At 40.9% G+C, this 17,266-nt stretch overlaps 1 protein-coding gene across 2 annotated transcripts in view; it reads right to left on the reverse strand.

Moving 5' to 3' along the window:
• Nucleotides 1-17,266, reverse strand: part of LOC139750705 (uncharacterized) — a 341,806-nt gene that overhangs the window by 46,882 nt on the left and 277,658 nt on the right. For both annotated transcript variants that reach the window (XM_071665502.1, XM_071665417.1), the window contains 2 exons: nucleotides 3,093-3,223; nucleotides 1,604-1,988 (listed from right to left, as the gene is read on the reverse strand). In XM_071665502.1, coding sequence (XP_071521603.1) covers nucleotides 1,604-1,988; nucleotides 3,093-3,173 — 466 coding nt within the window. In that variant the 5' untranslated portion in view covers nucleotides 3,174-3,223. The remainder of the gene's footprint in view (nucleotides 1-1,603; nucleotides 1,989-3,092; nucleotides 3,224-17,266) is intronic.

Genomic DNA, 17,266 nt, shown 5'->3' on the forward strand with positions numbered 1-17,266 from the left:
CTGAAGATTGGTACAATGTTGACTTTCTTCCATTCCTTCCGAACTTTATACTCATGATAGAGGCATTTGTGTGCCTGTTCGTATCTATGCGTGTGCTGTATATGTATGGTTTTGCGTTCATATCTACGCGTCTGCATTTATGTATTTGTGCACGCTGTGTTTTTGTGTGTTTATGTGACCGTCAGCATTTGCATGTCTGCAAAGTGTACATGTTTACACCGCAGCAAAAAGATGAAAGTCCAAGCGTCAAGCAACTCCAAAGAAGTGCATACGGCATCAGAAGTGACTGGGACACCAGTAGTAAAAGGGACACCAGTGGTGACTGGGACACTAGTAACTGGGATACCAGTAGTGTCTGGGACACCAATAGTGACTGGGGCACCATTCCTCCATATCTTGAATCGAATTTCTCATATTCATGTTTCTTTTCCTTTTAGTTTTACAATTGCTATTCACTAATGATAGACTTTGAATGTTTAAGTTGCATTCATTAAACTTTTTATGTTTACGTACATTACCTCTCATAGTTTTCATACTGTTGGTTCTATTCTCATCGTGTCTTAGTTTACTTATTCGCCAACACCATTACCAGGCTCACAGTCCACCTATACCCTGACCTCTCTCTTATAGGAGGTTGTCAGGGGGTTGTTCAGGGGTAGTGGTGGAGGCGAATAGGTGGAGAGGTTGATGGGGGTTAGTCTGTGGCAGAAGTGGGGAGGTTCCTGGGGGTTTATTAGGTAGAGAAGGAGAAGAAGAGGTGGGGAAGCTGTTGGAGGTTGGTCAGAGGCAGAGAAGAGAAGAGGTGGAGAGGTTGTTGTGGGTTGATCAGAGAACGAGAAGAAGAGATGCGGAGGTTGTTGGGGGTTGGTTACAGCAGGAGACGGTATAGGGGTGGTGTAACAACAAGGAGACGGTGGAGGGAATGAGAGGAGACACAACGCCAGAGAAGCGTCCACTTAAAGACCTTCACATCATTCTATTCAGAGCCCTCTCCACGCCCCTCTGCCAAGGCACTCAGGGACCCCTCCACAGGTTATCAACGATATCGGGGAAGATCCGATCACCAGGGAGGAGAATAAGACTCGTAAACAGTTGCATTTATGTCGTCATAGAGTAACAGAGGCTGCTTGGCTCGTGAACTGCGCCTTGACCACTGGTGCTGCCAAGAGCACTGGACCACAAAGGTGGGAAGGGCCCTGGTAACAAATTCCAGTGTAGAGGACGCGGGAATGTGGGGACCAGGTGGAGATCTCTGGCCCATGGAGGTCCAGTGGTTACGTTCAAGTGGTCTGCTTTATTTTTTTTTTCTGAGTAGATGATATGATGTGCTGAGCGCCGTCGTTACTTACGATTATCAAGGGTAGGGTTTTGGTCGCTTGTGTGGTGATCTAGGGTAGTGGCGTGGCAGAGAATATTGAATAAATCGGGTAATTGAGGTGGTCTGGTAAAGTTTTTGGGTATGTGTTAGTGAGGCATAATGATATCTCGAGGTAGTTGAATTTGCGTAATGTGTTAAGTTATGGCAAGGGTGGTGGGCGAAGAGACCTGCATATTAGATAAGTTCCAGTGTCGTGTTAGAGAGGATTCCAGCGGCAATACTCACTCGGCAGCTTGGGCGGATGGTAGCGTGTGCACTGCAGCCACTCGAACCTGGAACCAGGGTCTGCTGGCGAGCCATGGCAGCCCTCAGAGTTGTCGTCCTGCGGGGAAAAGCTGTCGTTTCGGTCTTGGTCATCATAGAGATGGGCAGCGGCTTCCAGTTGGCTGAGGGTGCCCTCACAGGCACCTCCCGGCGGAGTGGGGTTGGTGGAGCCATCCACTGGTTCCTGGGGATCATCGTTGCCACCCAGTAGGTCAGCGATGGTGAAGCTGCGGCGCATGCGCGGGTGCTGCGGGCGTGGGGGTAGGAGAGGGGAAGTGATCCCTAGCGTGGTAGGTGAGGTCAGGTCACGCCCACGTGCAGTTCGTGTCATGATCTCTCTCGGACTCTAGAAAGAAAAGAAAAAAGATATACGTCTCGTGAAAGAACTCCCATGGGAGAGAAGAGAAAGCGTATGTATGGCAGAGGTGGGATAGGAGAAGGGAACTGGTGCAGACATTGTCAATTATATTGGAAAGGAGACATATTGATAATTAACTGTAGCTACATTTAATCCCTGTATAATCAGGATTTCAGTCATGTGTTCACACACACCTTCACCCGTAAATTAAATTGGTTAGATAAGATATTTGCAATCACTCTCTTCTCTGATTATCAGTTTCAAACAAACACGAGAGGAACTTCTCGTCTAAGAGTTCCCATCCATAAACAGACCCCCCATACGTTGGGCAATGACCAACCTGAATGTCTGCTGGCGTTGCATTTTTCGAAAGTAATTTCAATAACGTAGATACAAGCTTGATACTTATAGGAACTTATGAAAATGAAAAACTATATGGAATGCATATTCTTCTATTCTTTTTACGTACAGGTTAAGATAAAAGCTATGTGTAAGTTCAATGCAAGGTACACATCTAAAATCAATTATGCATTTCTCTTGTCTGCTGTTGACACGTCATATACTGATGCTATAGAACTGCAGAAGCTAACATTGATCGATCATATTGCAGGAAAAGAAAAGCGAAATACTTCACCACCTTTGGAAAATGCGAATTACTGGAGAATATTTGAAATCTTTTGTTGATTTTAAAGTTGTACCTAAAGGGAAAGAGGAAAGAAAATTTACTGTAAGTTAAGATATATAATATGTAACTTTCTGAATCAACTCCTGTAAGTTAGATCAAGCACTGGAAATGTCTCTTTCTGTTAGATATATGTTATGCCTCTTCATGATATTCTCCACCTTAGTCATACACAAGACATTATGTTTTATGATGTTTTTCTGCATTATACCGCATTCTGGATGAAAGACCTTTAGCTACTGATAATTACAGCTGTTAGAGGCAATAACATACGTAATCCATCCCCAACTGAAGCTTCGGATAGTGAACAAACCTGATATGTTCAAGATCATTTGCATCGTTCGTTCAGTTACCTTCACACCTTGTTTTACTGAGAATTGTGGCTAAGCAGCCTGGAGGCGAGACTTTACCTGTGGTAGTGAAGGAGGATGAGGCAGCTGTGTTGTCATGGGGAGCGGCGCCCCGTGCGGGTGAGAGACAGTGGCCAGCATGGGAGGTAAGGGCAGGTAAGCTCCCGTACCACCAGCACTCACAGACAGGCCTGTAAGAACAGCAGGGGACAAGTCGTTAGGTTGGTATTAGCTTTGGTGAGATGGGTTGACGGATGTAGAAGGACGGGTGAAATAGACGAAGAGGATGGTGGAACAGATGCCGAGGGATAGATGAGGCGGTTGTTGAGCGAGAGGTCAAACAGCTGTAGGGGAATAGATCAGACAGCTGTATAGAGGTGGGCCAGACAGCGTTAAGGTAATGGGTGAGACGCTTGGAGAGGAATGGGTCAGACAACTGTAGATGGATGAATCAGATACCTGTAGAGAGGTGGGTGCGACAGCTGTAGAGGAATGGGTGAGACCCCTGTAGATGAATGGGTTCGACTGGTAAACTGAAATTTAAGCGACAAACTGTTTTCTGATGAACAATTACAGGCACACAGGTGAGTGACTCGCAATAAATGAATTTGCAGAGCAGTAGTGCCTAATCAACAGCGGGTTCTAGATAAAGCAGCCATACGAACAGCTACCGTATGATGTAAGTCAAGCGTAAGTTAGAGCAGGTTTGCATCTGTCAACAATCTATATACAAGATCTAATCCTCCACGAATTGTCTGAATATTTTTTTCTAATTTTCCTTCTCCCATTGGCTGATCCAGCACGACCAAAAGCATGCCGCCCCAACAACCGTTGCCATGTAGGCTGCAAAAAACGATAAAAAGTGTGATAAAAAGAATGTAGAAAAGATTAATCTGAACACTTGAAGCATACCAGATATGGAAAGTTTAGATGGGATATGAAGGAAGGTTGAAATAATTAAGACATCATAAGTTGGACGAACGGGTCTTAAAGGAGGTTCTATTCTCACTGCACTGGCAGATGGTGACCAATGACCTAGCACTGTGATAGCAGCTCAATTATAAACAGAAAAATATTTTTTTTAAGGTTCTTGGTTCGGTGTACCTGTGTTCTTTTCAGCAAGTGATGCACCATACTTACAAGTAATATTTCAAACAAACATATCTTTGTCTTTAAAGATTTATCACCAAAAATCTAAAGAAAATAAGTAACTATCCTTATTCAAATTTTCCGATGGACTGTGGTCTACTAGACGTATCTAGTGAATTGTTTTAGCCGCTATGCTCGCAGTGGACCATGGTCATGCGCATGTGATAACGCCGAGTGGGTCGCTCCCTCTCCCTCGCCCAGGGAGGAAGGAGTCCAGACATCTACGGGAAGTTTGTAATTCTGGATTTGGTCGCGACACTTGGATTCCAGTAAGAAAGCGGTAAGCGGGAGGCCCATACTTGAATGGGTAATCTGAGGTCGAAACCGGGAAACATTAGATAGATTTCTACGCATAACGAATATGTTACTACTATGCATCACCTCGCGGATGACAATCTTCAAAAAAAGGAAAACATATGATACACAGACAAATTGTTTTCCAGGACCTCCAACAACACCTTATATGTTGTATCGGTTATGAGAGATATTTTTGCTGTTCGCTATATTATCATCAACTTTTTTTTTCTTCTGTGGAACTTAAGAGAAGAAAAAAAAAAAAGAAAAGAAGATAAAGGAGCAAAAGTAGTTGAAAAGTTGTGGGGGGAATGTACACAGGAGCTGGAGGTACTGACTTGGCATAACATTTGACTGCCTTTGTCTGCACGCTGACAACCCACCATTCACAACGATCGCAGGAAAGTCTAGAACAGGGTAACTGAATCGTGTAATTGCCCTTAGCACTTGACTTGCAGAGTTAAATCATGCATAATTTACGGGCGGAATTACAGTGGTGACGAGTCTGTAGTGGTGGTGGTGGTGGTGGCGGTGTCTTGCAGTGTATTGGTAGTGGTGGTAGTGATGATGGAAAGTGGAGGAGTGGTGGAGGTGATGGAAGGTAGAGGAGTAGTGGATGTGATGGAACGTAGAGGAGTAGTGGATGTGATGGAAGGTAGAGGACTAGTGGAGGTGATGGAAGGTGGAGGAGTAGCAGTGATGATCGTGGTGTCTGTGAAGGTGATGGCTTTACGGGAGGAGGTGTTGTGGTTGTGGTAGTAGCAGCAAAGGGAAGGGGATGGTGATATTGGTGTCGGGATGTGATGGTGGTAGTAGCCAAGAAATGTGCTGGTTGCAGTGGGTAATGACGAATGACTTTGCCACTAATGATGGGCCTTAGTACTGTGGTAATGACAGAAGCTAATGTGGGTAGTGGTGCTCGTGGCGGTAAACAAGAGCAGAGTGGTAGTGATGATGCTGGTTGTGGTCACGTGAGGAGGCGGGGAAGTGTGTGGTTCAGACGGAGGGTGGTTGCAATGATGGTGGTGGTCCGAGGAAGGGAGGTGGCAGTTGTGGTGGCCGCATTTGGGGGGAATGCTCATGGGTGGTGGTAGTGGTCATGGAGTTAAGGGGGCTTTGAGGTTGCATGTTGCTGCCGCCACAGCGAGGCAAAGTTCCTGGGACTCAAGCTTTGCGCAGATCCTGGAACCCAATCTTTGTACAGATCCTAAACACGAGCTCCGCACAGATCCAGACACTCAAGTTCTGAAAATGTAACTCATACCATTAGGCACTTCTACAAAAAAGTAAAGAGAGAGAGAGAGAGAGAGAGAGAGAGAGAGAGAGAGAGAGAGAGAGAGAGAGAGAGAGAGAGAGAGAGGACGACCCATTTTTGAGTTGCATACTCGCTGCAACATCCCTTGACTTAGAGGTTTGCTAGCAACCAGATGTTGACCAACAGGAACCATTTGATAACGTAATGTACAAGATGGAACAAGCCACTAGGCTCATTATTTATGAGGGAGACAGTCAGGTGTGTGTCGCTGTGTGTCGCACTGTCACGCTATCACCAACAATCACCTCGACATTTACAGCTCTTTACAAATAGTTAATACGACAACACACCAAGAGGCACACCACGCCGGGAAGGAGGGACGAGGTTGGCGTACAGAAACTATATGCATTTCTACGCATGGCCAAACACAACACAGTACACAAGTATACTGAAATATGATGCATGTTGGATTACAGTCTGTCCAAATGAATGTTTTTCATTCTGACAAATAGGTAGTGAGACAGCAAAGTGACACGAGCTGCTAATCAGGATTTAATTCTCAACTTTTCGACAGTTGTCTAAACGTTTCCCTGGGGAAGACAACGGTCGAAACATTAAGAAATTTAACCCCGAGTTTAGATTGTGTCTCACTACTGCCTTGCTACAGTCCGTCCACCGATTAACAAAATGCCACACGGCCATCGCTCCTCTTACCACACAAGTGGTATTAATAGGGAGGCACAGGGACTCGATATGGCAGGGTGAGGAGAGGCATGAGGGTGTTTGGTGAGGAGGCACTCAGAAAGGAGTACTGGGGTGTGGAGAGGGTGGGCCGGGTGAATTAGTAAGATAACGACCCCAAGTACCTGCTTCAAAGATCAGTGTCATTTTGTCATTACAGTATAAAGAGTAAAGTTTGGCTGAAAACGTACAGGTAAGTGACTTGTCCCCAAATTAGTCAAATTATACGCCATCGTCTAGCCTGTGGGAGGAGATCGGAACTTTTAAACACGACGGTGGGAATTCTTTGTTCAGTCAAACCAGCCATCACCTTGAAGAGTCAAGCCGCCTCATGGAACGTCGTAAACCAGGCTGAGGACTGGAACCCGCAACCATGAATATTTCAGCAGAACGAGCGACTGAGATGTCCAGAGAGAGAGAGAGAGAGAGAGAGAGAGAGAGAGAGAGAGAGAGAGAGTAAAAAAGAAAGTTATATATTTGATATCAACCAAGGTGTCTTGCGAGTGAATGTCAGACTGAACCACAAATCATGTCCTCAGCAAAGCGCTGTTTACAATACAAAAGTCAACACTTTTCGGTGTAGATGACCGCAGTTCAGAAGTTCGAATGTCACGCGTCTGTCTAACCACAACCTTAAAGTTCACACGCCACAGTCTAAAAGGTCGCTTGCTACTAATTCAGCATTTCAACATGGGGATTGAAAGAAGAGGTATCTTATTCTGGATATTCCTAGCTTGGTCGACAAGAAGGGAACATAACCTTCTAGTTACTGTGATTAGAACAACAAGTTTTATTATACGTTGCGAGCAGAATCCTTCGACATTTATAGCTCTTTCTTGCACTCGCATCTTGCTGATGTCCATTATACTATTTACATATGGTCGAAAGTCCGTTAGTTCCCTGCGTCTAGGGCTTACCTGCTGTGTTGGTCAGGATCTCAATCAGTTCCCTTCCATTACTATGGCCGGCTGTTCCCTCAGTGTATCAAGTGGCCAAGTATGTGGTTGCTAGTGTTTCACCGGCATTTGTCACTAGGCACTAAATGGCTCGTTGATTATGTGGGTGAAGATCGACCGGTGGGCTGTCGTTTAAACCACCTCCAGTTGTAAATGCATAAGTTTGGTCAAACAGACATTAGTGAAATCGAGTAAGTCGTTCTTGTCCTCAGGTGTGCTGTCTGGTGTGCATTTGACTTTCTGTCAGTACTCTTAGTCGCTTCTAGGTTGCCGAGTGACATTTCGTCACTGCACTGAGTGGCCCCTCTTGTGTGTAGTCATCACCTCGCCACTGCGCAAAGTGGCTCTCAGATGTATAGTCGACACCTCGCCACTGCAGGTAGGTGGCTCTCTGGTGTTTGGTCGACACCCTGACACCAGACTAAGAAGCTTGAAGCTCTTTGGTCCGCAAGCACTTGCCACCTCTGTAATGGATGGTTTCTCAGACATTTCTCGAAATCCTACGACTGCACTAAGTGGCCTCCAGCTCTTTGATCGACTGCTTGCAACTGCAGTGACTGGTTCGCTTGGTCGACTGTCGGCGCCCCATTACGGCAACTAAGTGGTTTTCCAATGTAACCAAACCTAGGCATTAACAGTGACGGCATCACAAACTCACACATTCAGCTCGACAGTTCATGTCCACAATTTTCTTGATATTTTTTTCGCACATCTCTCAGCTTCATCGCAACCATGCTAATACATACAGTGCCATCTTAACGACATGAAAATTACTTTCTCTTGTCTCTTCCTTTAGTTCGTATTTCAAACGTTGTCATTACAGAGCTATCGAAAACAAATAATCGAGAACTTCCTATTCCTAATGTCAAACTTTTCTTCGTCTTAAAGAATCACGGAAGGCATCATTCTCAGCTTCTCTTGCACAAAGGAAGAAATTAAAATAGAGATACGTTGCCCGAATGACTTCTTCTCCTGCCGGAGATGAAAGTCGATAGATCAGAGACTAACTTATGCATCTAACATATGTAGCTCGGGAGAGATATGTTCAAATTCCCGTACGTAGGAGAAGGTTAAGCAAGCAGATGTAATGATTCTAGTCTAGTTAATAGACCAAATATAACTTAGCACGTATCATCCACGGCCTTCCTGTTAATTAATAGCACATTTGGAATTAATATATGCTGCTTTTCATCATTTCAACAGCAGGTAACAAGTACTTGGATGTAGAAATCATTAACATTTGATTAATATCGTAAAATTGCTTCAGTTGAATATGCATATGAAAACATAAACAATGACCAACTATGAGGTAAAGCTTGTATCTAACGTGTGCGAATTTTTGAAATTATAAATTCAGTGGCATTGGTTGTACACGTGAAGCAGTAAACAATCAGAAGTTCACACTGATCCGAGACCACGAGAAGCACAGTGAGTGATGGGGAGAAGCCTCGATTCCTTAGTATGAGAAAAAGAATGCGTAAGGTTGTGAGGGTAAAGAACAGAGAAAGAGATTTGGACCTCGAAGGGGAATGACAGCTATCGGTATGTAGAATGTCCAAATGCGTTGGAATATCAGAGAAGATTTAATAGAAACTAGAAATGCCAACAACTGTGAGAAATGCCGTACATCCTCTACTGTAGTATAATCACTAAATAAGAGTTGTTGAAAAGTATCTTGTGAGCTTTTTCTCCATCATTGGTTGAAACAAAATAGCTTGGTGAAAAAAAAAGCTTTGGCAACCTTTTGTCGTCCAGAAGAGGTTGAAAAAGGTCAAGATAAAGACTGCTCAAAGACATTATGTGTGGAATGTCGAAAAAAAAACTTTTATATCAAATCTATTAATTATAGATCGAAATATGGACAAGTATTGGTCAAAACTATAAAGGAATTGTCAGAAGTGGGCATCTCACATATCTGATGTATTCCTCAAACACCATCTTGTTCACAGCTAGTATCACTCACTATCAGGCTCATCACTCGCTAACATGTTCACCATCATTCACGAACATGTTCATAATGATTAACCATCACCTTCATATCATATTACCATCATGGTCTTAGGCATTCACTATCGTCTTGAATAGCGCTCATGATCATCTTCACTATCATTAACGGTAACCTTCACTGTCACTCACCATCATTCTTACGGCTTACGGAGACTCCAGTAGGCCATGAGTACGTCCAGAGGCCATTACACGTGGATTCCTTTGGTATGAGAAGTTCTTTGACGAAACTAAAGAATATATATATATATATATATATATATATATATATATATATATATATATATATATATATATATGTTTATGGATGGGGTTGTTAGGGAGGTAAATGCAAGAGTCTTGGAAAGAGGGGCAAGTATGAAGTCTGTTGGGGATGAGAGAGCTTGGGAAGTGAGTCAGTTGTTGTTCGCTGATGATACAGCGCTGGTGGCGGATTCATGTGAGAAACTGCAGAAGCTGGTGACGGAGTTTGGTAAAGTGTGTGGAAGAAGAAAGTTAAGAGTAAATGTGAATAAGAGCAAGGTTATTAGGTACAGTAGGGTTGAGGGTCAAGTCAATTGGGAGGTGAGTTTGAATGGTGAAAAACTGGAGGAAGTGAAGTGTTTTAGATATCTGGGAGTGGATCTGTCAGCGGATGGAACCATGGAAGCGGAAGTGGATCATAGGGTGGGGGAGGGGGCGAAAATTTTGGGAGCCTTGAAAAATGTGTGGAAGTCGAGAACATTATCCCGGAAAGCAAAAATGGGTATGTTTGAAGGAATAGTAGTTCCAACAATGTTGTATGGTTGCGAGGCGTGGGCTATGGATAGAGTTGTGCGCAGGAGGATGGATGTGCTGGAAATGAGATGTTTGAGGACAATGTGTGGTGTGAGGTGGTTTGATCGAGTAAGTAACGTAAGGGTAAGAGAGATGTGTGGAAATAAAAAGAGCGTGGTTGAGAGAGCAGAAGAGGGTGTTTTAAAATGGTTTGGGCACATGGAGAGAATGAGTGAGGAAAGATTGACCAAGAGGATATATGTGTCGGAGGTGGAGGGAACGAGGAGAAGAGGGAGACCAAATTGGAGGTGGAAAGATGGAGTGAAAAAGATTTTGTGTGATCGGGGCCTGAACATGCAGGAGGGTGAAAGGAGGGCAAGGAATAGAGTGAATTGGAGCGATGTGGTATACAGGGGTTGACGTGCTGTCAGTGGATTGAATCAAGGCATGTGAAGCGTCCGGGGTAAACCATGGAAAGCTGTGTAGGTATGTATATTTGTGTGTGTGGACGTGTGTATGTACATGTGTATGGGGGGGGTTGGGCCATTTCTTTCGTCTGTTTCCTTGCGCTACCTCGCAAACGCGGGAGACAGCGACAAAGTATAAAAAAAAAAAAAAAAAAAAAAAAAAATATATATATATATATATATATATATATATATTCTTAGGTTTAGCAGTAGAGAGAGTTCAGGTATGAACTTGCACTGAGAAAAATTGGAGTAAGTTAGACACCTGGGAGTGAACATGGCAGCAAATGGAGCCATGGGGGCTGAGGTGAGATATATGGTGGGTGAAGAGGCGAAAGAAAGTCCTGGGGGCATTGAGGAATGTATGGAAAGATAGGTCACTATCTGAGCGGCCAAAAAAGAACATGTTTGTAGAGTAGTCTGGTCGGTTTTACGTAGATGCGAGGCTTGGACTGTAGATGAGAATGTACGGAAAAGAATGAATATAGTGAAAATAGAATATTGTTCGAGTAAGAAATGATAGGTTATGGGAAAGGTGTGGTAACACGAAATGCATGGTTGATAGAGCCGAAGATATGCTGAAATGGTGGAGAGAGGTTGACAAAAGTGGAAGGGAAAAGAAGAATGAGAAGTTTAAATTAGAACTAGAAGGATGGAAGGTTCTGAGTGCTCCTGATCTGAACATGCAAAAAGGTGTAAGACCTGCACTAGACAGAGCGAATTAGAGTGATGTGGTGTAGAGGAGTCATAATATGAGTGAACTGAACTAGGATGTATGAAGCGGTTAGGGAAAGATCTACGAGTCCTGTTTGTGGACAGGGGTCTGCGGTTTCGGTGCATCAAGCATGATACCTGAAGACGAGATATGAGAGAAAAGAGGACATTTTCCTTGTCTGGCGCTACCTCGCTAACACTTTAAATGGCAAGCTGTTATGAAATAAAGAGATATCATTATCTTTCTATCTATCTGTCTATCTATCTACCAATATATGTATCATTTATCATACATAATCGCCGTTTCCCGCCTCAGCGAGGTAGCGCCAGGAAACACACGAAGAATGGACCCATCCACTCGTATACACATTTATATACATAAACGCCCATACAAGCATATATATATATATATATATATATATATATATATATATATATATATATATATATATATATATATATATATATATATATATATATATATATATATATATATATATATCACCATATACATACATATAAGAACAAACATATACATATATACACATGTACATAATATGCTTGCCTTCATCCATTCCTGTCGCTACCCCCGCCACACAGGAAACAGCATTCTCCCCCAATTCATATATATATTTCTATCAGTCCACGGGGAGAATGAAACACGATAAGTTCCCAAGTGAATCTTCGTGTGATAATCACATCAACAGGAGAGACACAAGAGAGGAATATAAGTCAGTTGATATACATCGAAGAGACGAAGCTGGGACGCCATTTGGTAAACATGTATATATATATATATATATATATATATATATATATATATATATATATATATATATATATATATATATATATATATATATATATTCTTTTTCTTTATTCAGAAAAAGTCAGACTTAAGGTATAAAAGCAAATGTTCCACCTGGTAAAAGTTCCGAAACTAAAATGTCATGCCTGCCATCGGGAAGCGACATTTCAGAAAAGCTCAGAAAATTACACGTTGAGCAGATCATTAGCTTATACCTTTTACTTGTTTGCCTTAAAGTTTCACGACCACCTGGGAATGTTCGTACCCGTAAATATATATATATATATATATATATATATATATATATATATATATATATATATATATATATATATATATATATATATATATATATATAACACTTTAAAAAGCTTTCTCGTTATGGAAAATACCTACAACAGATGAAGCTAGTAGTGTATAAAGTATTCCTTGCAAATCCTCTTATGTTATATATAGGTCAAACACATAAACATTAACAGAAGAACATTTGTCAACATAAGGATAATGCTGGAACAAGACGTGAATCAAGTGGTGTGTTTTTCCTTTTTCTCCTGAGAAATCACAATTACCCAATAACTTGGATTTTATCAGGAAATATTCATCTATCCACATCCTTTACGAAAATACTGATAAGATTGAATCTTGTCTTATCGAAATTTAAGATATTTGAATGTGAATGCAGGAATGCAAAAACTGCCTCAAATAGAATATCTTATTTTTGACCCATATCATTTCCTCTTTTCGAAAACCGCCAAAAATTTTCACTTTCACTTCGACAAGATCCTTATCAGATATCCTTCCAGCTACCCCCTAATCACATTTACATCTAAGAATCTCTCTTTTGCGCACCCATCACTTAGTACGTGATTAAGCGACCGCTTACGAACTTTCCTACTCCACATATAGTTATGTACATCTGTTTTCTTAAATCATGTGTTTGTAATCACCAGTCCTTTTTGACACACAAATAGATGAGCTTGGAAAAGAAACTTCTGTGAAGAAAGACCACGAGAGATTGAGTGTAGAATGGAAAAAGGTGAAAATAAGCGGAGCTAAGGAGTGGATGAGGAATGGGAGGTATTTATGAAAGTAGTTCAGGCATGTGCGAGAGATGCATGTGGCATACGTAAGGTGAAAGGTGGAGAGAGTAGAAAGGGTTGTGAGTAGTGAGATGAAGAAGAAAAGTCGTTAGTGCAGGAGAAAAGAGAGGCATATGGGCAATACTTGCAGAAAAGGAATGCAAATGACTGGGAGACGTATAAAAGTAAGCGGTAAGAGGCCAAGAGGAAGGTGCAGGGACTGAAAAAGAGGGCAAATGAGAGTTGGCATAGTTAGGATTTTCAGTGTATGTACAGATCATTGGGAAATTCCTCACGATTGGTGGAGGTCATGTGCAGTGAGAGGGCAGAAAGGAAAGGAGGATGAAGGTGAATGCTCTCACTACAGAGGTATATGTTCGCTGAGTGTACCTAGTAAGCTGTATTGGAAGTTGGTGATTGAAAGTTTGAAAGCATGCATAGAACATCAGATTGGGGAGCAACAATGTGGCTTCAGGATTGGAAGAGGATGTGTGGATCAGGTGTTTGCTTTAAAGAACGTGTGTGAGGAATGCTTTAAGAAACATAAGGATTTATATGTGGCAGTTACGGAGCAGTAGAAAACAGAGGAATGATAGAGATGCCTCGTGGAGGGTCTAAGAATATAAGGAGAGAAGGGAAAGCTGCTAGCACCTATGAAACATTTGTGTCAAGGGTGAAAGACGTGCATACGAGTGAGGAGAGAGTGGAGAGTGAATGCTTCAGAGTGAAGGCTGGGCTGCAGTAGGGAAATGTAAACACTTGTCATGAAAATGATCACCCTGTAGACCTTGAAAATCCACATATTCTATACCCTTTTGCTGATTATGCCACCCGCAACGTCATTGAATCAGTCTTAATTGCTAATACTAAGAACTTTAGTTTGTCTTCACGCACCTGTAAAACCCATCCTATCATTAACCTAATCATTATGAAAGAATTGACAAAAATTGTAAACACAAGAAAAGTGGCCCCCTAACACACCTAGGTTATCCCCCGCCATGTAACCCCCATAATTACTGTCTTTTAACGAATAGCCGGTTACTGTTGGTCAACCCGGTGTGTCGTCTATATTGGAAGACTCTGGACGGAACTTCTGTTGTGATGATGAGATCTGAATAACATTATTAAGTATTGGCATCTGATGAGGTAGATTGTCTCCACGAAACATAATGCGCCACATGTATAGAAAAATTACATGTTAAATAAAGTTTTATGAACTACTGTAGCGTAATTTCACCTTTATAACTTTCATCCCGGACTAATGTGATTATATATATATATATATATATATATATATATATATATATATATATATATATATATATATATATATATATATATATATATATATATATTTATTATATTAATATATAATTAATAAATATATATATATATATATATATATATATATATATATATATATATATATATATATATATATATATATATATATTACATAGTCTGGACTGAGTACAGATAAACAGAACCAGGTTGAAATGAATCAAGAATCAGTAAAGAGATTAGGTCACAGGTCACCTTGGACGACCTCAAATCTCTCAAGTTACAAACGCAGTTTAACCTATGATCTGGGAAACTTAATTGCAGTTTTTCCACTTACATAGTTATCTGATCTATATTAATCAACTTTCAAATTTATATTGATATCTTTATCATGTAATAACCATAACACTACAATATTTCTATCCATTACTGAGTTATTGTATGTAATAACCAAACACTTCAGTCACTCTGATTACTAAAGTCTTTGAGGTGGACAAATAGTGCACTGTATTCTTGACCATACCTAAAACTACTTTAATGTTGTTTAACTCTGATATTAAGAACATTACCAGTATGACCCATGTAAAACTGATCACACTCTGTACAGGGGATATTGTACACACAACCCCTCTGAGAAGATGCAGGATTTCAGATAAGATTTTTCCCAAATCGTATCATTATTGCTGGAGACTTCAATATCAAAAACACTTTAAGAAATCAGGAATATTATGCAAGTTCTCACAATAGGATGATACTAAAAAGGCTTTATTCACAAAAGGCTCTTCAGTTTTAACACTGAAAAAAGTTTCTATCAAAATTACAAGGAGAATGAAAGCAATGTTTGAGGTACTGTAACCTATAACCATTATTATAGGAATTGCAGAGTTTATCATCAATGAATTCTGAACTACATAATGGGAATGCCATGATAAACATTGATGAAAACACAAAAGTTTCACTTAATCGTGATAAGTAGAGTAGTTGTGAATATATGAACACACGTTTGTCTGTTTACGATATGTGCTTAATTTTTGGTTATTCTCATCCCTATGATATTACGATCCAAGAATGCTATCACATTTCTGTCTCAGTTTCAAAGAGTAAACTTTATTGAGTCTACCAAGCAACTCAAGTTGAAAAGAAATGAATTTTCACCTTCATCAATAGGACACAAACAAAGAATATCATCAACATACCTGTACCTTTTGATATTACGAGATAAGATGTCAAAAAGCATCTTGCTTTTCGTACGCTGATCCCTTTACCTGTTTCTTAATTCATTTGTCGGCCCCGCCTAGTGGCGGCTGGTATAATATATTCTGGTTCTGTCTATCTGTACTTAATCCTGACAATGTAATTATACGAAAGCTCTTGACACAGGTATCACCTGCATCTTTTGTACATTCACTACTTGTGCACTTTCGGCATATATATATATATATATATATATATATATATATATATATATATATATATATATATATATATATATATACATATATACATATATATATATATATATATATATATATATATATATATATATATATATATATATATACAGACATACAGACTAGCGACTGGGAATGCCTGGTTTAAGAAGAAGGATATACATAAGTATACGTATGTGAGTAGGAGAGATGGTAGATGGACATCATTCGATTACATATCAATTGCTTGGAGTGTATAAGAGAGATTTTTGAATGCATTTTGCTGAGAGACGCAGCTGTTGGGATATCTGATCATTATTTTGTGGTGACGAGGGTAAAGATTCGTAGAAATTTTCGAAAAAGAGGAAACAATGTCGGTGAGAGGAGAGTGGTGAGAGTAAGTGAGCTTGAAAAGGCTACTTGCGCGAAGAAATGATAGCAGATATTGAGTACAGAATGGCAAAAGGTGAGGTATTTAGGGAAGCAGCGATGGCATGTGCAAGAGATACATGTGGCATGCGAAACATGGGAAGTGGGAAGATTTGAAAGGGCAGGGAGTGGTGGCATGAAGAAGTAAATTTGCTAATGAGAGAGAGAGAGAGAGAGAGAGAGAGAGAGAGAGAGAGAGAGAGAGAGAGAGAGAGAGAGAGAGAGAGAGAGAGAGAGAGAGAGAGAGAGAGAGAGGGGGGGGGGGGGTTGAAAATCAAGGCAAATGACAGTTGGGGTAAGAAAGTATCATTAAACTTTAGGGAGAATAAGAAGACGCTTTAGGCGGAAAATAATGTGCGAAACACATGACAACAAATGGGAACATCGGTGAGGAGTGCAAAAGGGGAAGTTTTAACAGATAATGAGTATTTTGAAAGACTGTTAAATGTGTTTGACGATAGAGTGCCAGACGTAAAGTATTTTGGTCAGGGTGGTATGCAAAGTGAGAGAGTCAGGGAGAGCGTTTTGGTAAAAGATAAGAGGTGGTGAAAACCTTGCGGAAGATGAAATCCGGCAAGGTGACAGGATTGGATGGTATTGCAGTTGAATCTTTTAAGAAAGGGGGTGACTGTGTTGTTCATTGGTTGTTAAGGATATTCACTGAATGCATGGATCATGTTGAAGTGCCTGAGGATTGGCGGAATGTATGTATAGTGCCACTGTATAAAGGCAAAGGGGATAAAGGTAAGAATTCAAACTAGGGGTAAAAGTTTGTTGAGTTTACCGAGAACCTGCACGAAACGGTATTGATTGAGAGGGTGAGGACATGTACAGAGTATCAGAGTGGGGAGGAACAGTGTGGTTTTAGAAG

This window comes from Panulirus ornatus, chromosome 1 (genome assembly GCF_036320965.1).
Source record: "Panulirus ornatus isolate Po-2019 chromosome 1, ASM3632096v1, whole genome shotgun sequence".
Taxonomy (NCBI): Eukaryota; Metazoa; Arthropoda; class Malacostraca; order Decapoda; family Palinuridae; genus Panulirus; species Panulirus ornatus.